At 38.2% G+C, this 26,463-nt stretch overlaps 2 protein-coding genes across 7 annotated transcripts in view; one reads left to right on the forward strand and one right to left on the reverse strand.

The window, feature by feature from the left end:
- Nucleotides 1-1,421: 1,421 nt before the first annotated feature.
- On the reverse strand, nucleotides 1,422-19,940 carry RSRC2 (arginine and serine rich coiled-coil 2). 6 transcript variants are annotated; one of them, XM_029227729.1, is made up of 11 exons: nucleotides 19,774-19,795; nucleotides 15,529-15,685; nucleotides 13,912-13,955; nucleotides 13,030-13,107; nucleotides 11,249-11,461; nucleotides 10,483-10,686; nucleotides 8,965-9,087; nucleotides 6,547-6,626; nucleotides 5,373-5,605; nucleotides 4,888-4,977; nucleotides 1,422-2,402 (listed from the first exon to the last, which is right to left on the reverse strand). In XM_029227729.1, the coding sequence occupies exons 4-11, from the start codon at nucleotides 13,035-13,037 to the stop codon at nucleotides 2,223-2,225; spliced, it is 1,131 nt and encodes a 376-aa protein (XP_029083562.1). In that variant the 5' UTR covers nucleotides 13,038-13,107; nucleotides 13,912-13,955; nucleotides 15,529-15,685; nucleotides 19,774-19,795; the 3' UTR covers nucleotides 1,422-2,222. The 6 variants fall into 6 exon arrangements, with proteins under 6 accessions (XP_029083562.1, XP_029083533.1, XP_029083572.1 ...); XM_029227739.1 differs by having other exon boundaries at nucleotides 1,753-2,402; nucleotides 5,373-5,602; nucleotides 19,774-19,940; XM_029227700.1 differs by lacking the exon at nucleotides 13,030-13,107 and having other exon boundaries at nucleotides 5,373-5,602; nucleotides 11,249-11,439; nucleotides 19,774-19,926.
- A 326-nt stretch (nucleotides 19,941-20,266) lies between these two features.
- The window catches only part of KNTC1 (kinetochore associated 1), a 68,620-nt gene continuing 62,423 nt past the window's right edge, over nucleotides 20,267-26,463 (forward strand). The window contains exons 1-2 of the mRNA XM_029226437.1: nucleotides 20,267-20,286; nucleotides 22,412-22,582. Of these exons, the coding sequence (XP_029082270.1) occupies nucleotides 22,454-22,582 (129 nt within the window). The 5' untranslated portion in view covers nucleotides 20,267-20,286; nucleotides 22,412-22,453. The remainder of the gene's footprint in view (nucleotides 20,287-22,411; nucleotides 22,583-26,463) is intronic.

Below are 26,463 nucleotides of genomic sequence, written 5' to 3' on the forward strand. Positions count from 1 at the left end.
GAGACAACTACAGAAACTGATGCACAGCCAGTGGGAGAACTAGGAGAGGGCCCCCGAGAAATTATATTTAAGTATATACTTAAATCATCTTTTGGCCATGAAATTAACTTGGAATGATATATAATACAACTTAATTTCTGCTTCTATCTCCTTCTACCAACCTACTATAGTATTTAAGTTTTCTAATTTAATCACAATCAATGATCACCCAAATTGGAAACAGCGTCTTTGAATTTTATCCTCCAAGCCAGTTGCTCTCACAAAGCTCATCAAAACCTTGCCTCAAATAGTGTGGTCTTCTTGTCTTACTACCATGTCTTGAAAGAATCTCCTGGACACCAACTTATGTTCCCGTCGCATACAAGAGTAAAGCCCAAAACATCCATGGTGGAGTACCAGACTTTGGACACGGAAAGCACAGTAACAGCCAGAAAAAAGGGGAAAAAAAGTTTTAAGCATATAAACGCTTCCCTACAAACTCATTTCAAATTGAGCCAAGCAGTTAACTGTCCCCCACCCCCAGGATTCCAATAATTGCTTGGTAAAATTTAATTATGCAAATTGCAATTACCTATATGCCTCCCTCTAAATCTGCATTGTCCAGGATGGTTTCCCCTGGCTGTATGTAGCTATTAATAACGTTAAATATGACTAGTCCCAATTGGGATGTTAAAATGTAAAATACCCCCTGGATTTCAAAAACAAGCATGCAAGTTAAGAATGTAAAATCTCTACTAAGAATACTGATTACCTAACTCAATTATTTTAGACATACTAAATGAATCCATACTAAATGAATCAAAATTAGTTTCCTGTTTAAAATTAGCTATAAAAATTCTTTAAATTACTAAATGAGTACAGGATGGACCATATCATTCATCGTGTATGGCCAGCTCCTAAGATACCATAGAAAAACACAGGAAGCAGTTCAGTGTGTGCTTTTCATATCCACACTGCATTACAGGCCCCCAATCATTCTTTTTTCCCCCCACAAACACTCTTAATGAAACAGATTTCAGAAGGTACAGCTCACCAGGAAAATGTGAATTTGGGATGACTCCAAAGTGAAAAACCATGGTGTTATTTCCCCAGAAACTTGACTTTGTCACTGAAGCATTAAGAGCCATCTCTCCCCAAAATAATTGTGCTCTGGGAAAACCAAACATTTACCAAAACACATTAAGCAGTCTTCCCTTGTGCTACTACATTGTGGAGATGTTTTTCAAAGGATTTTTCCAGTGAAAGCTAAAAATTATGAATTTGTTGTAATGAAAGCAAATGAAGTACAAGTTCTGTAGTCCCCTCCTTCCACCAGAACTATGCCCTAAATTTAATCAATTTAGTGACAAAGTTGTTTTCTGTTTTAGTACTTCAGGTTAGACAATTCAAAAGGGATAATGAGGAAAGGGCATACAAAGAACTTGTTATAAGGCACTTTATTAAAATAAAAGTGCTTACATCCCTTTAATGTATTAATCTATTTCCTGAATAACATATGGAATATTTAACAAATACCGTACACCAGTTCTGTCCCTTATAATAGTAGGAAAACAGTATTATTTTACTAAGTTTTTTCACTCCTCCCAACTTCCTTTTACATTTTTGCTCACCATGGTATTGCCTATAGCATAATTCTTAAAAAAAAAAAAAAAGGAATTTCTAGCCAGTGTCTTCCACTAGAAATTGCAAAATGCTACAGAAACCATAAGACAAATTCAAATAAGAATTCCAGGTAACTTAAATTAACACGAGTTTTGAGAAAACCATTTTTATTATCATCACCACCCAGCCTATTTGTGCTGGATTATGTACCAAATGGCCAGATCTTCTAAAGAACATCTACATAACATTTCTTTCATGTTTCAAGAGATGAAAATAACTGTACAAGGTTAAGTACAAAAGTACACAAGACAGTGGACACCAAAAATCCATGTATGAGATTTTATCCCATCTGCAGCTTTTATATATTTGAAAAGTAGAATTCATTAACTAAAAAATATTGTCCTTCTGTAGTCCTGTCAAGTTTAATGGAAGCGGGTTTAACCTGATTACAACACTAACACCAGTATCACTGATCTGATATTTACAAAAAATCATATTTTTCAATAAATTAAAGTCAATGCAACACCCATGCAAGCTAGAATGCCAGCTGTTTGGTGAACAAGGACCTGACATCAGAACCAGAAGTCTATAAAAGTCCCAAGTATAAAGTGTGATTTTCTTCAAACTGTGTCCATTCCTCGCATCGATGATGTAAAACCCAATCCCATTCCTCTTTGTGTGTGGGTTTGTGATCTTGCCATTTCATACTGAGCGTCTAGATTTCTGAATACTTCTTCCTGCTGTTTCAATGTCTTGTAACTTTCTTCATCAACGGAGCTACATCCAGCTTCATCTTCACTCTAAATAAGATACAAAATATACTATTAAAATGGATTCACTTAGGAATAAAAAGTGCTTCTCTCCCTTAAGAAGTACTACTAGATCACATTTTTGCAGTACATATTTGACCTCACTTAGCTTCCATTCATTCATTCAGCACCTATGGAATTCAAGGCAATGTTCATTCTAGGTACTGGGATAGAGCAGGACATAACAAAAATCATTCAGTGGGCCCAAGAAAGAACATGTAGAACAGGCCAGGGACTTCCCTGGTGGTGCAGTGGTTAAGAACCCACGTGCCAATGCAGGGGACACGGGTTCAAGCCCTGGTCTGGGAAGATCCCACATGCCACGGAGCAACTGAGCCCGTGCGACACGACTACTGAAGCCCACGCTCCACAACGAGAAGCCACTGCAATGAGAAGCCCGCATACTGCTGCGAAGAGTAGCCCCCGCTCGTTTCAACTAGAGAAAGCCCACGTGCAGCAATGAAGACCCAATGCAGCCAAAAATAAATAAAGCATCTAGGGAAAAGTGAAGGAGAAAATGGGGGTGGAGTTTAAACCAAATATCCCTTCAATGAAAAACCAACTCCCTTAGTAATAACCAATATCTGAACATTTGTCGACCTTACCAGGTTGTTGTGTAAAACCTAAAACCTTCCTTGGGACTTCCCTGGTAGTCCAGTGGCTAAGACTCTGTGCTCCCAATGCAGAGGACCTGGGTTCAGCCCCTGGTCAGGGAACTAAATCCCACATGCTGCAACTAAGAGTTCGCATGCCGCAACTAAAAGATCCCGCTTGCTGCAACTAAGACCTGGCACAGCCAAATTAATTATTAAAAAAAAAACCCACAAAAAAACTCAAACAAAAAACTTCCTTGAAAAAAATTAAGAAAGTCCAACCCCACACCAAGTATAGTTAACCTTAAATGGGCATTTTTTCTTTTTATACATCTTTATTGGAGTATAACTGCTTTACGATGTTGTGTTAGTTTCTGCTGTATAACAAAGTGAATCATCCATATGCATACATATATCCCCATATCCCCTCCTTCCTGAGCCTCCCTCCCACCCTCCCTATCCCACTCCTCTAGGGCATCACAAAGCACCAAGCTTATCTCCCTGTGCTTTGCAGCAGCTTCTCACTAGCCATCCATTTTACATTTGGTAGTGTATGTATGTTAATGCCACTCTCTCACTACGTCCCAGCCTCCCCTCCCCCCACCCACCCCGTATCCTCAAGTCCGTTCGCAACATTTACATCTTTATTCCTGCCCTACCACTAGGTTCATCAGTACCAATTTTTAGATTTCATATATATGCGTTAGCATATGGTATTTGTTTTTCTTTTTCTGACTTACTTCACTCTGTATGACAGACTCTAGTTCCATCCACCTCACTACAAATAACTGTTTCATTCCCTTTTATGGCTGAGTAATATTCCATTTAAATGGGCAATTTAATTAATTAATTTTGGGGGGGGTGTTGGGTCACTGTTACTGCATGCAGGGTAGCAGCGAGCGGGGGCTACTCCTCTTTGTGGTGCGCAGGCTTCTCTTGTTGTGGAGCATGGTGCGTGGGCTTCAATAGTTGTGGCACACGGGCTTAGTTGCTCCGCGGCATGTGGGATCTTCCTGGACCAGGGATTGAACCCCTGTCCCCTGCATTGGCAGGCAGATTCTTACCCATTGTGCTACCAGGGAAGCCCTAAACGGGCATTTTTAAAAGCAAATTAATTCCTTTTTACAATTTTTTTTTTAAATTTACTAAGAAAAGCTTATGATTTTGAACAAGGTTTGCTTAAGGCATAAACACGCAGTAACAATCAACAACTGTTTTATTTCTTATGTTTTGGCCATGCTGTACAGCATGTGGGATCTTTGTTCCCCGACCAGGGACTGAACCCACATCCCCTGCAATGGAAGTGTGGAGTCTTAACCACTGGACCTTCAGGGAAGTCCCTCAACAAATGTTTTAATCAAATTTAACAATTTGGGGCTTCCCTGGTGGCGCAGTGGTTGAGAATCTGCCTAATGCAGGGGACACGGGTTCGAGCCCTGGTCTGGGAGGATCCCACATGCTGCGGAGCAACTAGGCCCGTGAGCCACAACTACTGAGCCTGTGCGTCTGGAGCCTGTGTTCCGCAACGAGAGGCCGCGACAGTGAGAGGCCCGCGCACCGCGATGTAGAGTCGCCCCCACTTGCCACAACTAGAGAAAGCCCTCGCACAGAAATGAAGACCCAACACAGCAAAAACAAATAAATAAATAAACTCCTACCCCCAACATCTTCTTAAAAAAAAATTTTTTTTAACAATTTGTATTGTTGACTAGTGATGATAATTTATTGGTTAATTCTGTGAAGTTAATCTAGAGAACACAAATGAAAGAGCACTAGAAAGCACCCAGAGATGACACATCACTGAAATAACGTTTAAGTGGAGAACCAATGTTACCCTAAAAATATAAAATAACATGAACTTTATTACAAAGTGTATAACTCACCTTAATACCCATTAATTTCCTAAATTTGACATTTTGGTCCTTGTTGCCAAAATTCAATTTCTCCCATATTTCAGCAGACTGGGATTTGTCCTGTTAAAAAAACAATGAATTTTTAGCATATGTAAAATTTAAATACCTTGTATTATGATACTAGACCTTTCCATAATATAGTCTTAGTAGAAAAACAATAGCATTTATGGCATTCCACCAATGGAATTTATAATCACCTTAATAATATGAACAAAGAATCTAAGCTAAGGAACCAACTCTTTCCCCTTAATAAATGTAGGGCAATACTGGTTTTCTTTGAAAGCCTGACTTAGATCGTGCATTTCCCCCCCCCCCAGAATTAATAATTGTAGCAAATTAAATTATTCCAGTCAGGCTCTCAGAAGAAAGATAAACCCAATCTAATCTTTTCCAATCCAAGTTTGTTTTTCTAAGCTGAGGAATCAATGACAAAAAAGGAGAATAAGAGAACTTACTCCTTCTTTCTTGCCTTGCCAAAGCATTTTCCTTTTTTTCTCTTGTTCAGCAAATTTCATTGGATTCACAGCTGCTGGGTTGTAATAGCTAGGTACAGCTATTCCGGTCTCTGCCAAAGCTTTAGCCTGCAAGGCTGCCATCTGAGCTGCCATAGCTATCTGAGGAGTTACTTGTGTTCCTGATGCCAATAGGGCAGCAACATTGAGAACAGAACCTCCGGTAGCTGCAGCTGCTGAAGAGGAAATAAGTATGGATTTTAACCAAAACAAACCTCCTAATTTACAGTAATACATTATTTATATATAAGAGCTACTAATGTGCAAAAAGGCAGAATATTTTCACCAAATAGAAAATGACTCTGTTAAGCTTATAAAGCAATAACATTTTAGCAAACATTAATGTATTCATCGCTAGACATTTCTGTATATGATCCCTTATATATACTTAAAGTTCACTTACTTCTGAGAATAAAGGGAATCCTGCAAATAGGATAAAGGTGTATGATTTCAATGGAAATGAACTAGTGACTGTCGCTAAACTTTTTAATAAATTGACTTTTCTTTGTATGGTTCTTTATAGCTCACAAAACAATCTCACAACATCTAATTTGAAACTCACAAGAAACATTTAAAACTATTAAACAGGTATTATAAACACTTATCATACTAGGCCCAAGTCCTATAAAAGTTAAGTGCCAGGTCTGTTCTACCTTCCAGATTACATTTCATACAGGCTCTCTCTGATCACCTTTAAATCATCCACAGGCAGTGTGTCTGTGTTATGCCTAAAAACTTGACTTTTAATAGTAAGACATAATACATACTCCAGTTCAGTTCATCATCTTTAATAAACTGCATTTCCAAAATCATAACTAAAAGACATATGCAGTGATGGCTAAACTGCTACATGAACAAGAATAGTCACTATTCACTTTTCAAAATTATCTACATTGACCAAATCAGAAATACAGTGCAAAAAAAGTTTTATGAGGTACAAAAGTAACACTAAAAATAACATGTTCCCAATTCAATTAGTAATTTACAGCATACTGATCTACAGCATACTGACGGGTAGAAGGGATCACACATGATTCTCTTCCTATTACTTTTCCTGAACTTTTCAAATGTGCTACAAATACTGCCATACCTCCATAATAAAGAAAACAAAAATTACCTGCAGCTATTTCCTGTTGTTTTTGTTTTTCAACCATTTCCTTTTCTCGCTGTTCCTGTAATTTCTTTGCCCTTTCCAACCTGTCAAAGACAATTTAAATAAATAAAAATATCAATATAAAGCCAACATCTATCTCTTTATGTATACATATGTAGGCATAAAACACTTTATATAGAATTTTAAATAAATTTAATACCTTCCCCAAATTGATATCTGCATGTGGGAAAAAAAGCAATCATTCTTAAGATGGTATCAGTCACAATTAAATAACATTTCACTACTGGTTTTAAACATTTTTAATTTCACTGAATAGCCAACAACTCTAGTAGCTTTTATATACAGTTCCCACAGAGTCATTAAAATGGTTATGAGATAAAAGTTATTCAATCTTCATCAGTGCTGGTTACAGGAGAAGGATAAAATTAAATCTTGCAAATTGAGACATTGAGAAAACATATTGAAAGCTGAGTAAATCTTAGGGTACATGCAATAATTTAAAGAATTACCTAAATGTTTCTTAAGGGAGGCTGATACAGGATTAAGGCCAATCAAAGCATGCAAATGATTTTTATATAAACAGACTTTATTAGTCTCTAAATCAGTGAAAATTAAAAAGCCAAAAATAAAATTTAGAAAAGGGCAAGCAAACCCTGCCATTCTCTATAATCTAATAAAACGGGGGGAAAAACCTAAATATTAGAAAATTACTATTAGGAGGTAAAGAAATTATTAGCAAAGGAACTGAAAACGTGAAACACAAATACATCCCCAAACAAAAACGAATTCTGATTCACACTAAATTCACCACTGAATACACACACTAAACAAAATGTGCTGTCAAGTAGGTATCTATCTGGTATATCACAAATGGTAAGTAACGTTATCTTCACAGTGAGTTCCTGAAAGAGAAAGCCCTTTTCTTCCAAAGATTCCTTGATTTACCAATCATAATTTAAACACCACCCTCTCCCTCCTTTATAGTATAAAGAGGCAAGGATTGGGGAAAAAGTTTCTTGGGGGAGGGGAGCAGTGGGCACTACAGGTAAAATACAGTAGTAGAAAACTGACATTTGCTTTAACAATTGCCATAATTCACATAAAAGGATAACAATCTATAATTCTGTTCCCTTCTATTGAGCACAGATGAAAGAAAGACAAGTAGTACAGCCCTGAATTTGTCCTCATCAGAAAGAAGTTTCTGATTAGGATTAATGTTAAAACATAGGTTCATAAATAAAAGTATTTCCAGAGCAGTTTTAAAAATTGTCACCTGAAAATCACTAAGTAGACTAAATTAAAGTTTTAGATGCTAGTTATAGATTCAACTTTAGTATAATCCAAAATTTTAAATACAATAAACTTAAGAGTAAACAAGAATAAACTTTAGGGCTTAAAAAAATTCATGATCAAAGTTAATGGACCATTCTTTATAAATTAGTTCAGATATTGTAGAAAATTATTTCCTAATTCTGTTGATTTTAGTTTCAGTAAGAAAGTAACTGACAGCTACTGGCTGTATATTTTAAGTGGTCACTGCAGGTTTGGAATCAATACCATTCACTAAGGTGAATGGAATGAAGAAGGGGTGAGCTCACACCTTTGCTGCTGCTGCTGTTCAGCTGGAGTTTCTGCCAGGCTGGGTTCACAGGGCAGCAGCCCATCAGGTTACATTGTGATAACTGTATTTTTGTAATGAAAAAAAAAATACAAACTCAATTTCATAAAAAAAAAAATCAAAATCAAAAGATTTTAGTTTTTTAGAATATGGGAAAACCTGCAAACAAGGGCTTGGATTTTACTTTACTTCTTGCCTCTATGAGGCAGTTCTTTCAATGGTTTTGCAGATTTCGGTTAGGCAGCCCTGCTGTGTGTGGTCCCACAATCACCCATCTTTGAAACATTAGAAAATTTAAAAATACAATGATCTTCCTATGCTATCACAGCAGTAAAAACTTTAAGATCAAATGAACTGGCTTATTATTCGCCACCTTCAAAATAGGAAAACTACTGACAGAATTCTACTTATTGTTTCAGAGACTTTTCTTAAGGAAGAACAAAGAAGGTAAAGACAAAGCAGTTTTAGATGCAAAATTAAGTTATCACATTTAAGATTTTTAAAAAAGTTCCAATGGCCAACTGAAAATATTCGAGTCTAGACTTGAGAAAAATGAATTAATCATGAAGAAAAAAGAGAAACTGTTGAAGAAATACTCTTTCCAGTTGTGCAAATAAGCAAATTAAAGATGGGAATTAACAAACCACTTAATACAGTTCTGTATCACAAAACTGCCACAGTAGTTATGGCTAGATTTAATTATTTGAATTATCCTCTGAAAGCATTTATTTGGTCCACACAATTGAATATCTACCTCAAGATGAAAAGGAGAAAAAAATGTATTGAATAAAAAATATACGCACCTCCTAGCTAAAGCTTCTTGTGCATCCATTGCTGTGTTTCTGCCTCGGAAGGGAGGTGGGCTAGGAGTTCGGCTTAAACTTCTGCTAAATCTTCTCGGTTTTTCAATTCTCTTCTTTCTATCTCTTTAATAAATCATATTTTACATGTCTCAGTATGGCCAAGTAATAATTATTTTATTGAATCAAAATAAATTATAGTTACATAGTTCAATAAAAATTAAACTGGTCTAGGAAATATATTTTGAACCCCTTCCATTCCACCTCTGTTGTACACCTTCCACAGGCACACCAAGTTCCTTGTGTATAAGACTAGTTTCTATAAATTCACTTAACCATCCCTGTTTCAGATGGACATTTAGGTTGTTTCCAATCTTTTGCTATTACACCCAATGTTGCAAAGGCTAGACTTTTACGTTAGTCATTTTACACTTGTGTAGGTCAATAGGTAGGATAAATTCCTACTAGTGGGATTGATAAGTTAAATGGTCCTAGTATTCTAATGTACAATGAATTAACTTGTAAATGTTTTCAAAAATATAAATCATGAAAACAAAATTACAATTAAAAATACTCATTGATTAGAATAAAAGGTATCAGTGGTTAAAACTAGAAATGCCATAAATAATGACCTGAATTGCCCAAATGGTGATTTAAAAAAAACAAAAACAGGGCTTTCCTGGTGGCGCAGTGGTTGAGAGTCCGCCTGCTGATGCAGGGGACACGGGCTCGTGCCCCGATCCGGGAAGATCCCACATGCCGTGGAGCGGCTGGGCCCGTGAACCATGGCCGCTGAGCCTGTGTGTCCGAAGCCTGTGCTCCGCAACGGGAGAGACCACAACACTGAGAGGCCCGCGTACCGCAAAAAAACACAAAAACAAAAAACAAAAAAACAATGGTAATTAATGGTGAAATTACCATTTACTTTAGATTGACTATATCTCCTAACTGGTAAAGTTCAATTTAGGCAACTATTACACACTAAAACCAATGATTAAAAACTGAAAAAATGATCAAACAAGTGACAAACCAAGTTATTATAAGCCAAAGTACACTTTTACCCATATTTCATTCTTTTAGACTATTTGACTTAATGAACAATAAATTAACAAAGAAGCTTTCACATTAACTTTATTACCAGTATCTGTGAATACAGATATAACACACTATTAGTAACTAATATTAGTAGAGAATAAACATATTCTCTGAATATTTATAATTAAATGCTCTTTATTGTATTTCCTGCCTAAAACAAATCAAAATTTCCTTCCAATCAAGACAAGTGTGAATTTATAAGCTCATCTTTCTGAGTATCTGAGAAAGTATAACCAGTACGGTGGATTAAGCACACGTACTGACTTTGCTTTCAGATGCATTTGGGACCAGGTCCCAGCTTTACCTTACCATTTAAGAACTGTATGATATTGGGCTTCTTGAGCAAGTTACTTAACTTTTCTAAGCCTGACTGAACAGACCCTGTGAGGGGCCTGTTTGATTTTATTCAAGATGATGAATACCTACCGACTTCTACTCCTTGTCCTACTCCTGCTTCTACTCCTATGTCTGTGTCTTGATCTTGAGCGGGAACGAGATCGGATCCGACGTTTTCTCTCCCTGCTTCTGGATCGTGATTTCTTCCTCTCTCTGCTTCTGGATCTTGACTTTTTCCGCTCCCTACTCCTGGATCTTGACTTCTTCCGCTCTCTGCTCCTACTACGATGACGCCTGAAATTCAAGTACATAAATTTGTAGTTACTTACAGGGAACACAATAAACTGATAATGTCAAAAAAGCAATGTTTCCTACCCCAAGTTAAGATTCTGTTTAATAGCTTGAAGTCTACTGCTGAACCAAACTATTTCTAAGAGTAACAATCAAGTTATTCTACTACTGAAAATTTTTGACCAAATCTGATACCACACACATATTCCCCACAGAAATCCGCAAAATATGTTGCGGACACTGGTTTCTTAAAACACAACAAAAAAGCCACAAAAATTTGAACCATGACCCAGTTTCTCAAAAATCTTTTAACCCATACCTAAATAAAACCTAGACTAGAGTTCAGCAGCAAACGAATCCTGCACCAGCAATGTAAAAGGATTATGATATTGGCAAACTATATAAACATAGTTCAGCAAAAATTTTTTCACTGTGACAGACAACTCAGAAAGTTAAAAATACCAATTTTCTAGCTATGATTTTTTTGGGTGTTGCTCCATTAATGCAAACCTTTATGTAATTTAGGAATTCTTTAGAAGGCATTAACTTAGGGAAAACTACTTACCTTTCACGAGACCTAGACCTTGAATGACTTCTGCCTCTTGATGACTTTCTTTCTTTGCGTTTGTGTCTGTCCTCACCATTTTCAGATGAATTTAGCCGCTCTCTTCCTTTATCAGAAGAATGTTCTTTGTCATTATGTTCCTCAGACTTGTGTTTCTTAGAGGATTTATCTTTGGATTCATGTCTTCTTGCCTGTTTTAAGAAGAAGTTGGTTCTTTCAGGAAAATAGTGCAACAAAGAGAGTTAGTATGGGTATCAGTAGCAAAAATGTTGTGATGCAACATTAGTAACCTTAGGAGTGTGTGGCAAATTTAAAAAAAGATCTAGTTTCACATCACCCAAATGTTGCAGATGTATTTTACTTTTTCTTTATAAACCCCCCAAATGCAGTTTCCACCCCCAAATACTTTCAATACCACAATCAAAACAATAACTTTCAATGTCAATAATATCGAAAAACCACTATTTCAGAAAAAGAGGAATCCCTGATGTTTCTTTTATCTAAGAGGGAAGTACACATGTATCAAAGTTTTTTCAATTTTCCAACAAACCTTTTAGAGAAACAGACATGTATATACAACAACTTCTAAATCCAGAGTACATAATATTAAGTTTTAAAAGTTAACAATAACAAAGATAAGGACACAAAGAAATGCACCAGAAAAATGCATTTCCAATTAGGTAACTAAGTAAAATTAACCTAAGTATTAATATCTTCTAGCAACTTCAAATTACTTTACGCAAAGTTAAGTGTCCTTTTTATAGCTATACTGCCACATCCTTTCTTAAAGACGGCTCTTGATTTTTCTCCCAATCCTAAACTGTGAAGCAATCACTTTTCATCTTGCAATATCCCAACAGGCTTGGAGTTCTATTACACTTCATGTACCTAGGGTAGAAAATGGCAACCATATCTGTTTTAATTTTTATGAAATCAAACTAGGTGTAACACAATTAATCCCTCTACCATTATATAATACATACTTCCCCCATATTCTGAACCATTATAAAAACCAAGGCTTTTGCTTTCACAACATATGCATTCAGAGACTGAGCTAAATTAATTGTATGATCAAGTCTCCATCCTACACTCACATTCTGAATTAGGAAGTGCTAAACATTTGATTTCCCCCCATTAAGATTTGTCAAATCCATCTTGTAGCTAAAGCTTAAAATCCTGGACATTTCAGAATCACAATTTTAAAGCTGGAAGGAAACTCAGATCTTCTAATTCCCCCTACTTTATATATGACTAAATTAAGATCTAAAGTCACAAAGCTACATATTAGGAGAGTTGAACCCAGACCCCATATTCTTCGGACACCCAGGGCACCGTTTTCCACCACCACAAGACACTTAACTCATGCTTCCCAGAATAGACCTTAGCACATATTTCCTTCCGCTCAAGATTAAACTTTTCTTAAAAACAAAAAACTTAGTCAAACATTTTAGAACATGCATGGTGATACATCAGAAAAGGATCATAGTCTGTAATTTATTATTTTGCAGAAAAATAAGAGACCTGGAGACACAGCTAAATCTTAGTTTCAATGCCAGTTCTCCATATGAGCTTATAAAAAAGACTATTTCCTTGATTTTGCCATATGGTGGCAAACTGGAAAATCTTTAAGTGGTTATTAAGCTTGCAAAAGTTTCAGTTTATTTCAAACCAGTTTTCCAAACATAACATTACTATTATTATTTTTTAAAAAAACCATTAAAACCCTTAACTGATTTAAGATATACTTAAGGGAAATAGGAGTTTGAATGACTAATAGTTACCTTATCATGAAGTAGGCTTATTATTTTGCTATCTGAGTCTGCAGCGTCTTCAGTTCAGTCTCTTCGCGCATTAGCACGCTGAGTATGATTTATTATAGAAATGTTATCATGTGAGCTAAACAAAATAGTCATTTTCACAAAAACTCTCCTAAATTAAAATTTAACAGAGCTTCCATTAGGGGAAGAGGTGAAGTCCCTGCCCACAGTTGTTTAAGGAGTCCCTTGCCCAGCCCCCATGAGACTCTTCTCCTCCCTTTTTGGCTTCTACTTCTGCTCTTCCTTTGTTGGCTCATTCCTTGTCTTCTCAGGTGGGCAAGTTAACTCCTCTGCAATACAGCTGCTGTCTTTCTTTATCCTCAAGTTTTGTGTCACTGCCATCTTTCCAGCAGTCCCTCACTGACACTTTTATTTCAAAATTCAATACTATTCTTAGGGAATCAAACTAGTTTACTAATGAAAAGGACTCTCATTATCTTCCATAAAGAAAAAGTAGCCCATAGATATCTAAGAGTATTGCTACTTAAAGATGATTGCTATTTAAAAGTCCTGAGCAGTTGTCAGGCATAAAGAGACTCGGGACCTCAGATTAATGGAAGCTCTGTGTGACAGGCCTAAAAAACCAGTTATATTCTTCATATGAAATTTTTATTGTGAATATTTTCACAACATAACATTAATAGTTTTTGAATGAACTTTTCATATAAACATCTATCTTCTTGAAAAATGATGAATCCAAATCATGCTTATTTTATAACTGAATTAAACCTTTTAAATTTCAAGTTTTGGTACTTACCTTGACAATATCATATATTCACACAAACATTTCTACCAGATACTTTACAAGTATTCTAAAGTGCCTATTCACTACAAAGTGTTAATTACCTCTTTGCTTCTGCTCCGGCTCCTGTGTTTTCTTCCTTCATTATCTGTGAACACACAAAAATTCACCATAAATAATGGTATAGAAACACCTCAAACACAAATTCCAAAACTCATACAAAGAACATTTCTGGCCACTTGCCTAACTAATCTATTTACTAGTCATACTCTAAAGACTATTTTTTTATGGCAGGGGTGGGATTATTCTACTACAGTAATACTTCATGTATCTGAAATAAATCAAGCAATCTGAGCAAACCAGAATATAATCAAGTAAGTAAGCAAAAAAAGTTCCACAAGTCCATGTTCCATGACATATGACAAACAGTGTTTGTCTTTCAGGTGGTCACAGATTCTTTTTTTTTTGCGGTACGTGGGCCTCTCACTGTTGTGGCCTCTCCCGTTGCGGAGCACAGGCTCCAGACGCACAGGCTCAGAGGCCATGGCTCACGGGCCTAGCTGCTCCGTGGCACGAGGGACCCTCCCAGACCGGGGCATGAACCTGTGTCCCCTGCATCGGCAGGCAGACTCTCAACCACTGCGCCAACCAGGGAAGCCCCTATCACAGATTCTCTATATTTTACAAAACATTCTGTCCAGTTCATCTTGCTTCCTATTACATAGCAAACTTATAAAGGGTCTTAATAGAGGAAAACAATTAAGAACAAAAGGAACAAAGAATGCAAGAGAAAACAAACAGGTTGAATTATATTGTATTTTAAGTAGTCAAAAAGATGTTACAGTTTAGAAAAATTCCCATTAAAAAGTAGTTATGATACTGTACAGTTTCAAACATATACATAAAAATTACACTTGAAGCATTTTGTAGATGGACTATCTGTGGGTGCAAAGGATAAATAACCAGAGCCCAGGTCTTGAAACTTTTAAACTCATTTCTATTCTATCTCTCTTTTAACTACTTAAGTATTGATTCATTAGCAATACATCATGCTTTCTATGCCACATCAGTCTAGTTAAAAAAAATGCTCCAAATAAGGAGCATTTCAAAACACTAAAAACTCTTGCTTTCAGAAATATTTTAACATTAAAAATAAAACCAAGGTTAAAAATGTTCTTGTGGGCTTCCCTGGTGGCACAGTGGTTGAGAGTCCGCCTGCCGATGCAGGGGACACGGGTTCGTGCCCTGGTTCTCGAAGATCCCACATGCCGCGGAGCAGCTGGGCCCATGAGCCATGGCCGCTGAGCCTGTGAGCCATGGCCGCTAAGCCTGCGCGTCCGGAGCCTATGCTCCACAATGGGAGAGGCCACAACAGTGAGAGGCCCACGTGGCGCAAAAAAAAAAAAAAAAGTTCTTGTAACTTACATCAAAGATGTTAAATAAGTTCAGAATATACCACTGCCCAGACTACATCTTTCAAAATATTGTTTTGCCTATGTTGAAAGGATAAAATTTGAACATCTGAGGGATAATAGTTATTGTGACACAAATTTAAGCATACATTTTGTCTTTGACAAGTTATAAAATTCCTGTATTAGAACATTTGTATTCCTCATAATTGAAAAATTCTCCAGAAAATTCCCAATGCACTTTTCACTATCCATTTCTCAATGGGAAAAACACATATTAATTACATCAGTAAACTTATGTCTTACACATACCTGACTTTCGTTTTCTTTCTCTTGACCTTGATCGTGATCTTGAATAATGATGTTTTGAGGCTCTAGGAGAAACAGATACATCGGACTGCTCTTTTTTCTTATCTCTATCTGGGGATGTCTTTTCTGGGGCTAGTCCATCTCGTTCTGTATCACTAGCCTAAAAGTTTAAAGAAAAATGGTTATAAATTCTTAACTGCATTTAAAATGTTTCCAATTACTTAAAAGAGTGAGAAGGGAGGAAAGATAGTTATCCTTGAGTTTTACAAAATTAAAAAATAAAGAAATCAAGAAATCAGAAGAACTGATTTTCAAGTAGCTAAATATGCTTTGTACTTGCTAAGTAGGCCTGAATAAATTGAAATAACAATAAATAAACTGACTAACCCAATACCAGAGACACATGTAACTGAATGGATATATCTTTATTTTTTAAAATCATTATTTGTATAACTTTCAAAACATTGGGGGAAGGGGAAAATAGGGCTTCAAGTATCTCCATTAAGTATTCAAGCAGAGAAAATAGAGTCCATTTTAGATCTATGAATTCATTTAGTTGACTTTACCAATACTTGTATTTTAAATTAGCATAAAGAGGCATTTAAAAATGAGCTGTTAAAGGTTAAAAAGACCTAAGACTGTAAAATCTTAAAAAGCAAAGAGAATGCTTCTAGAATATTATTAAAAAAAAAAAAACAAACAGAAAATTAACTTACCTATCTGAGAACCCAATCTTAATTTCATTAACCCTCTTTAATGAAAGCCCCTTGGCACAGTGCTGCTGCAAAATATGGTCTGCCTCTCCTCACATATGCTCTGGGCTATGGAAACATTAAGTTGTTTCTGCTTTAAAGCATTTTATAAGTTATCACAATATAAATTAAAAAAAATTAAAATAGTCAAGAGTACACACTCTTTCCCAAAGACCTGATTTACCTGGAGAGTAGGTTCCTTCATTAAACTGATTTAAATGAGTCATAGAGGGACTTACCTGGTGGTGCGGTGGTTAAGAATCTGCCTGCCAATGCAGGGGACATGGGTTTGAGCCCTGGTCCAGGAAGATCAAACATGCAACGGAACAACTAAGCCCGTGCACCACAACTACTAAGCCTGTGCTCTACAGCCCGTGAGTCACAACTACTGAGCCCACGTGCCTAAATCCGGTGCTCCGGAACTAGAGAACCCACCGCAATGAGAAGCCTGCGCACTGCAACGAAGAGTAGCCCCCACTCTCCGCAACTAGAGAAAGCCCTTGCGCAGCACCAAAGACCCGAAGCATCAATCAATCAATCAATAATAAGTTTATTAAAAAAAAAAAAGTCATAGAAAAAAGCTTCAAGGAGAAACTAGAACCTAAATGTTCTCCTGAGTGAGATTCTGATAAAAGGCAGGGAAAACAGTTTCCATAATATGTGGAAAGTGGACGTTGGTGACCCATCTAACCAGAAAGGAAATACGAAAATAGTCAATACCCCCAGGGAGTTGATTACTTACCACATGAGTTAGCAAAGTATCGCCCTTGAGCTAAGAATGACTTTTACATTTTTAAAAGGGTTGTTAAAACAAGCAAGCAAGGAATGTGACAGTGACTGTATGTTGCACATGGTCCACAATGCCTAAAATGTCTACTAACTTGCTCTTTACAGAAAAAAGATCTGGATTGGGTAAATAGTGAATATACTATACATTTTCAGCAGGAGAAATAATCACATGATAATGAACTTCTTCCTTTAGGAAGATTAGTCCAGAAAACAAACACCAAGTAAACTAAATGGGGAGTACTTTAACAAATGAAGTGTGAGACGTCACATTATTTTAACAACTATTTTCTGATGGTCAAAAATGCACCTAACTCGATGTTAGACTTCAGGAATAAAATAATAAATTAAAAGGGAAGGATTTACAGGTTAGTTAGGATGAAAGACATATTATAGGATGAAACACCTAATTACTGGGGAGGCCCATTCCAGCACACATGCTTTTCTATGTATGGGTGATTTCTGGAATCATAAAATTTTTGTGCAGAAAGGCTCTCATCTCTTAGAATCAAGCTCAACTTTCTCATTTCACAGATGAGATCCAGCAACATTAGCTGACTCGCGTAAGATGGTACTCTCTTTGCTGTCTAATATTATAATACATGACACTATATCACACAACTAAAGATGATTCTGATTTTCACAACTAACATTGGTCATTTTCTTTTACTCTTGTTCTCATCACTATTCTTTTTTCTTTTGGGGCCTCACCGTGCGGCACGTGGATCTTAGTTCCCCGACCATGGATGCAGCCCGTGCCCCCTGCAATGGAAGCGTGGAGTCTTAACCACTGGACCACCAGGGAAGTCCTCATCACTATTCTTTTTTTTTTAAATTTAATTTTATTTTTTTATACAGCAGATTATTAGTTATCCATTTTATACATCTTAGTGTATGTATGTCAATCCCCTCATCACTATTCTTAAGGATTATTTCTGAGAGGTCTGTGATGTGCTGTGTTGGTAAACTTACACTTAGTAAAATGCCCTTAAGGGAAGGCACTCTGTAAAACGGGCTAATAACTCACACCGAACAGCCATTTTCATCTGTAAAACACACTACAGGACAAAAACAAAAACCATCGTATCACTAAACAGATGTGAATAATAGGGGGCCACTTAGCTCACCCGAAGCTTTTATTTCCTTGAGAATATATTATAGTAGAATAACAAAAATATCCAAATAAAATCAAGTATTAAAACTTCTCTGAAAATATCTAAGATGTCAATTTAGTACGGACCTATGTGTAAATCTTAAATGCTAATTGCAAAAAGGCCCTTCACTCTACCATTTGCTCTATTAGAAACACACCACGGTTTCTTAAAATTCACTTCTTTAAAACCCCAATGGCACTCAAGACATAGTATAAGAATTTTTTCCAGTGCAAAGACGGCACATTGGACTTAATACTAGGCCACATCTCGAGGGGATCGTGTCTTTTTATTCAACAAGGCGCTGCAGAAACGAAGGTCTGAATTTTTTTTTGAATATTTGAGCCCAAGTAAAATAATACTGTTCTTTGAAGTAGATTAAGAAGCCCAAAACACTAGTTAAACAAAAAAATATTTAAATAGATTATGTGCCCAACTGTTTGAACAAGGATTCCAAATCGGTTATCAAAAACCCGGTTCTAAATCAAATCAATTAGTTATGGGGGCGCGGGTGGGAGGGGCAGACGATTTCTACTTCCAGATACCCCAATGATCGGATGAGTACGAGTTTTTCGTTATTCTTAACAGTCCTATTTATTTTAGTCCTATTTATCTTCGAAAACGAGAAAACACAACTTTTTAGTCAATGGAAAAGAATGCAAAATGTCTGCATTTTTCTTGTAACTGGATAAGTAAAATGAAGTAATCACACAATAATGCGATCCATCAGGATTGGGCATCTTATAACCAAAGCAGGCTTAATTTCTCAGAAAACGTAATTTAAGAACTGTAGCTTTCATTTAAAATTAAACGGGCCTATGAAGGACTCTTAAATTTAAAGTAACAATGCCAATGTTAGGGCTCTGATTATGTTTCTCGAAACCTTCAAAATGATTACATCAGGAGCCACTTCGGAAACGGAGCCAGTCAGAATTCGTAGCTCCAAAGACTTTTCCTCATTAAGTCGAATTTTTACTCCCTTCGAGAAACACGTTCCCTAGATGCTTACTAAGGAATAAACTAAGGTTTACACGGACGTTCACCCTAACCGAAATTATGCAGCTAGAATCATCTCACTGAGCGTAGGCAAAATAATCGCTACAAGACCGCTTGCTCTCTTCTCACGTTCTACCTCTTACAGGCACCTCCTTTTTGACCCCATACTTTTCAGAGACGACCCGATTCCTTTTCTCTCTTCCCCAGCCCTTTCCCACCGCGAACATAAATGCCCAAGCCCTAACGAAACTCAATATTAATCACCAACCAGGGTGAGTAAGCAAAACTGGAGTCAGTTCTGTGGGACAAAAGGAACATAAAACTGGGAAAGACACGAGGAAAGTTCTGGAAGAAAAGACACTCCCTGCGGCTCCCCACCCCCATCGACACCGCCTTCTTTCCCCCTCCCTACGGCAGCCAGCCATGATGGCGGGCGCAGAAGAAGGCCGCGGCGCCATCTTGTCCACACACTAGCCCCGACAACAGCTCTGGGAGCCGTTCATCCCTTCTTTGCAGAGCAGCAAAAAAATATGCCTGACTTTAAACTCAGATTCGGCACCTACCGCCATAGTCCAGAGTCCTGGCCGCTACGGCGGCACCTCCACTTGCTGCTCTCCACAGTACCGGCCGCCTAAACGCTTCGCAACAGACTGAAATCGCTCCCGCGAGAGACCCGGATGGCACAAAAGGGCTAAGACCCGGCGCGTCGCACAGCTTGCTGGGAGGAAAAGGGGTGGTAATAAGAGTTTCTGTAGCAACGCGGTTCGACGGTGATTGGTTGTTCTTTGGAAGGGGGGTTGTGAGGTCGGGGAGGGGGGCGGGGCCTAGAACACACCCTAGAATGCGCAGCCTGGATATCGGAATGGGTGGAATTTAGGGTGGGGCGACTTCGTATTGCGATTCTAAAGCAATCTTGGCCTCCGCTGGCCGCCGTAAAAGGGGTTGGGCTTGGTGTTCTCCCGCCAATTTAAATTTGTGGCATAGACCCTAAAGAGATTGGGAACGTCTGTTGGAGCTCGGAAGGTGGGGGGGGACGATACACTTGAGTGCTCCTCTTTAAGTTTCTTCAATTACAGGTGAGGAGGGTGAGCCGCGCTGTTGTAGGGAGCTGGGGGTGGATTCAGGTCGAAGTAGCAGAGGCCTCAGCTCAGTTCGATGTGTTTTCCCCTCAAGACGCTGGCGGGAGAGAGGTTGGAGTCGGTTCTTGCTAGCCCCGGTGTCCAGCTGAGAGCATTTACGCGTGGAGGCCTAACTGAAACTGTTTCATTTCGTTTAATTCGTTAATCTGTTCACCCGGCACCCGGAGGAATCTCAAATCGTTAATCACATCATGTCACTGGTCTGCTTAGTATCTTTCCCTCCCTAGCACTGAGGATGAAACTCAATCTTGTAATCAAGGATTCATTGGCTCCACCTGTTCGTTTAACGCCTGCACTTTTCCATTCTTGCTGTGTCCGGGCAGCAGCCCCAAACTCATTCCACCCTCTGAGCCTTTGGTACTCGGCCTGCATCTTTGTCCCCACGAGCTTTACATAGTCGGCTTCTTGATATTCGGGTCTCAGCTCAGATGTCATCTCTTTCACTTCCCGAACAGGTCTCTCTTATGCGCCCCTCCCCCCCATTCATTTGAGCACTATTTGTAATTCTGCGTTTACTTAGTTTTTCGTAGGGGGGCAGTATAACAGTTAATAACTGGCATGAATTTGAGTCTTGTCTAGCTACATCATTAACTCGCTTGAGGTGACCTTGGCCGTTTACTTAGTCCCTGACTCATCTGTAAAATGGGTTGTTGTGCAGATTAAATGAGTGATGCATTCAAACTATCTTGCCTACTCAATACTGTCTTTATTTTATTTTTCTCCTTCGTACGAGAATATAAATTTCATAATGACAAAGACCTTTTCTGTCTTCTTCACAGCTGTATTCCCAGCTCCTAGAACAGTGCCTGACACGTAGTAGGCATTCAATAAACGTTTGTCAAATAAGTGAGTGTGACAGACCTGGGAGGCTGATGATATTTCTCTATTTTTACAGATACGGGACTCTGAGCCCCATAAAAGTATTGACTCCAACCTGTCTTAATCTCCTCCCAACTCCCACCCAAACACAGCCACTAAAATCGTGTATTTTAACATACTTTGTTTTTGTGCCCTTGCTTACACTCCTAGTAAGAACTCTTTTCCTATATTTAAAAAGCTCCTGTGGGGGGAAAAAAAAAAAGCTCCTGTGACCTTAAATTTCTAACCCAAATGTTACCTGCTTCCACGAATAACAGTAGTGAATTAGATAACACTTAAATTGAGTGCTTGCCATGAATGAAGCATTGTTTTGTGAATGTTTGAAACTCATAGTGACCTTTCCAGCTACGTACAACTGTATTCCTATTTTATAGATAAGAATTGAGGAACAGAAAGGCTAAGTTACTTGCTTAAGGACAGCAGCTTAGTAAATGTGAAAGAACACCAAGTCAAAAATCATTTCTTCCCTGTACTATACCTTCCAAAGATTTAAAAACATATTTCTGCGAGCACTTACCAAAACAACTGTAATTATTTGGTTATTGTTCCCCGCTAGTCTTGATCCAAGGATTGTTTTTCATTTTCGTATTCTATGCCTACCCATATCCAATGAAATGAGTTATATAAGTCCTTGCTGATGAGATAGTTAAGTGACTCGAAAGGTTACAAATATACTCTTTGGTCCAGTCAGAAACCTAGTGCAATTTTTCTTCCTCTCCTTAACATTTTCATTTATTGAATAACAATACTGGAAACATGAATGGTCATTTTTTTTTTAAGTTCATCTGGAACCTTACCATTCTAAGATATCCCAGACAGTCTGACTTCAGAGCCTTCACTATTGGTTAAAAGTTTTTTCCAAATGAAAACTTGTTATAATTTCAGCTAGGCACAGAAAATACTAGTAGCTCTAGGACAGATTGGTAAGATTGGAATTGTTTCCTTGTGTCCCTAAACAAATATGTTCTTCTCTAGTGATAACCATAGCACTAGTTCCATGTATCTTATTGATCCAAAGTGTTTAGTGACCACAGAAATAACACAAAGACAGAGAAGTCTTTACTTATTGATGTGTGTGTGTGTATATGTATATTTGGGGGGGGGGGATAAAGCATTTTCATTTCCCAAGGAACTGGAGTCTATGCAACAATAAAATTTGGCCTAATTTTACATGTTGTCACAGGGAAGGCAGTGGTTCCTGTCTCAGGAAAACAATCTCAGAAACATGTGGAATGATATTGAGCTGTTAACAAATGATGATACAGGAAGTGGGTACCTAAGTGTTGGTTCAAGAAAAGAACATGGAACTGCTTTATATCAAGTAGATTTACTAGCGAAGATCTCCTCCGAAAAGGTAATGGTTATGACGCGGACTGTTTTCATTCACAAAATTTTTACTGAATGTTTAGTAAGACTAGTAGCCACGTGGTAAATGTTTTATAAATGAGTATAGTCCTTTCTCAGGGAATCAAAGTTCAGTATCAGATCACTGGAAATTTCCATCTGAATTCCCCCTGCATCACCTTATGGTCAGTATTCCAAACCTGAATTTTTCATAGCTCCTCTTGACATTTTAGACATACAGATGTATATAAAATGATACAAAGAATATCCACCACCAGCTTAGGAAGTAAAACATTACCAATAGAATCGAAGCAAGCCCCTGGAGGCCGTTCCTGATCCCGGGCTCTTCTCATACTCCACCCCTGAGTTAAGCACTCTACTGAGGTTGAGATTATCCTTTCCATGAATTTCTTTCTATATTTTAACTTTCTTCTTTTAATAACTATTCCACCATTCTCACACCAGGCTTGAAACCTTATTCTCTGCCTTTTACGGAAAATATTGCTCTTAGTTTTTGTTTTTTTTGCCGGTACGCGGGCCTCTCACTGTTGTGGCCTCTCCCGTTGCGGAGCACAGGCTCCGGACGTGCAGGCTCAGCGGCCATGGCTCACGCGCCCAGCCACTCCGCGGCATGTGGGATCTTCCCGGACCGGGGCACGAACCCGTGTCCCCTGCATCGGCAGGCGGACTCTCAACCACTGCGCCACCAGGGAAGCCCTGCTTTTAGTTTTTTATCTTTGATTTGCTTTCTTAGTAATTTGCTTTTGTTAAAATTTTGATGGTCGTGGTAAACAAAAGTTTCTTTTAGAGAAAGTGCAAATGATCTTCTGTCACAGTATTATAGCCCAGGATTCCTCTACTTCCCATAGTAAGTTAATGTAATGTTTAATTCTCTAATTAAGAAAAAAAAGTGTAAAAGAAAGGAGAAGAGACCAGACAAGATTTGTATTTTCTAGGGCTAGAAAGGCAGGGCCTCCTCTGGGGAACCTTATTCACAAATGACCTCAAGTGTAGGCTTTTGACTTTTCTTCAAATGAGCATTCAGAGACTAATAGGGATTTTTAAAAAAATCATTCTTTATTCAACTTGTATCCTGTTGTCAGCCTTTACTGCTTTGTGGCATTTAAAAGTCACAGGATTTATAATTTTTATGAGTAATACAGATAAATTGTGTTCTTTGGCATTAAATTGTTTATTTGTTAAGGCAAAAGTGTAAAGAATACCATAAGTTCTGTAATGAGAAAGTGGTATTTCTTTATTTTTTTAATATTACCAGCAGCCTTAAAAGATGGAAGTGGCCCAGGCCACTTGATCTCTGAGGGCTGCTGTTGAAAAATAATAGTGTGTATTGAGCTTTGAATTCAGTTAACAACTAAAATTCCATTTGTTATTAGCTTGGGGCATTACTTGTAGCAAATGCTATGTTCACAACCCATGCTAGGCCCTTGGTAAGGTAACATTATCTCTTCTCTTTAGGATCTTTCCTTAAAGTTAGGCAGACAGGACACAAGCAATAAAAGATATCTATCTAGATGTGCAAGTCAGTATATGAGAACTACCAAATGAATGGTACAGACAGTAAATGCAGTAGGAATTCAGAGGATGGAGAGCTCACTGTGGGTTGGGACAATTTAAGGAGCATTTCATAAACTAGCACCTGACTTGGGCCTTAAGAAAAAATGGAAAATGAAAGCACAGCTTACCAAAATATGTGGAATGCAGCAAAAGTAGTGCTTAGAGGGAAATTGAATGCATATATTAGAAAAGAAGAAAGATCTAAAATCAATAATCTAAGTTTCAAGTTAGGAAACCTGAAAAAGAAGATGGACTTCCCTGGTGGTCCAGTGGTTAAGACTCCATGCTTCCAATTCAGGGGGCACGGGTTCGATCCCTGGTCAGGGGACTAGATCCAACATGCCGCAACTAAGACCCACTGCAGCCAAATAAATAAATAAAAAAAATATTTTTTAAAAGAAAGAAAGAAATAACAAGAGAGCAAAAATTAATGAAATTGAAAATAAGAAATCAATGGAGAAAATCAATGAAACCGAAAGCTGGTTCTTTGAAAACATGAATAAAATCTATAAGCCACCAGCCAGGATAACTAAGAAAAAAGAGGGAAGACATAAATTACTAATATCAGGAATAAAAGAGGGGGCATCACCACAGATTCTGTGGACATTAAAAGGATAATCAAGGAATATTATGAACATCTCTATGCCCACAAATTTGATAGCCTAATGAATTGGACCAAGTCCTTGAAAAACACAATCTGCTAAAACTCACACAAGGAGTAAACAACCTGTTTGATCAAACAATACTGTTTGATTCCAACTCTATAACATTCTGGAAAATGAAAAGACAGTGAAAAAAAGATCAGCGGTTGCCAGGGTTTGGAGGTTGGAGGGAAGGTTGAGTAGGCAGAGCCCAGAGGATTTTCGGGTAGAGAAAATATTCTGTATGAGACCATAATGCTAGATGTGTGTACCACAGAATGTACAACACTGAGAGTGAACTGTAATGTAAACCGTGGACTTTGGGTGATTATAATGTGTCAGTGTAGGTTCATCATTTGCAACAAATGTATCATCTGGTGAGGAACATTGACAATGTGGGAGGCTATGCATGTGTGGAACACGGGGCTATGTGGGACATCTCTATAGTTCCCCTTCAATTTTGCTATGAACGTAAAACTGCTCTTAAAAATTAAAGTCTTGGGAATTCCCTGGTGGTCCAGTGGTGAGGACTCTGCACTCTCACTGCCAAGGGCCCGGGTTCAATCCTCGGTTGGGAAATTAAAATCCCACAAGCCTCCTGGCACAGCCAAAAAAAATCTTAAAAAGAAGAGGGGGAAGAGCAGTCCAGGCAGAGAAAACAGCCTGGGTAGACCCCTAGGACGTGTAGCACAGTTTCTTCTTTGCGACACTTTGGTGTAACTTTTCACTAGTTGAAGAAGCAAGTTAAGAGTATAAGTGGGATCAGGGGCTTCCCTGGTGGCGCAGTGGTTAAGAATCCGCCTGCCAATGCAGGAGATACGGGTTCGAGCCCAGATCTGGGAAGATCCCACATGCTGCAGAGCAACTAAGCTCGTGTGCCACAACTACTGAGCCTGCGCTCTAGAGCCCACAAGCCACAACTGCTGAGCCTGCATGCCACAACTATGGAAACCCGCACGCCTAGAGCCCGTGCTCTGCAACAAGAGAAGTCACCTCATTGTGAAGCCCACGCGCCACAACAAAGAGTAGCCCCTGCTTGCCGCAACTAGAGAAAGCCTGCATGCAGCAACGAAGACCCAATGTAGCCATAAATAAATAAATAAATAAATAAAATTTATTTTAAAAAAAAAAGTATAAGAGGGATCAGAATGTAGTTTTCAAAAGTTACACCTGCAGAAGGTGACCATTGAAACAGGTATAAAATGAGTTGATTGGCTTAGTTTGTCAGAGAAGATTAAGAGTAATTAACATTTATCCCAGCATATGCTACAGGCAAGGTTCCCTTCTAAGCCCTTTACATGAATTAATTCATTGAATCTCCATACCAGCCAGCGTCGTAGGCATTATTATTATTATTCCAGCTTTACCAGAGAGTCAGTTGAGGCCTTTGCTTGAGATTACTCAGCTAGTAAGTGACAGCCTTCTCAACTACTGAGCTATCTGACGGCTTCAAGATTATGTGTGGAGGGCTTCCCTGGTGGCGCAGTGGTTAAGCACCCACCTGCCAATGCAGGGGACACGGGTTCAAGCCCTGGTCCAGGAAGATCCCACATGTCGTGGAGCAAGTAAGCCTGTGCACCACAACTGCTGAACCTGTGCTCTGGAGCCCGCGAGCTGCAACTAATGAGCCCGTGTGCCACAACTACTGAAGCCCATGTACCTAGAGCCTGTGCTT

Source organism: Monodon monoceros, unplaced genomic scaffold, assembly GCF_005190385.1.
Source record: "Monodon monoceros isolate NGI ecotype Baffin Bay Population unplaced genomic scaffold, NGI_Narwhal_1 Super_Scaffold_1, whole genome shotgun sequence".
NCBI classification, from domain to species: Eukaryota; Metazoa; Chordata; class Mammalia; order Artiodactyla; family Monodontidae; genus Monodon; species Monodon monoceros.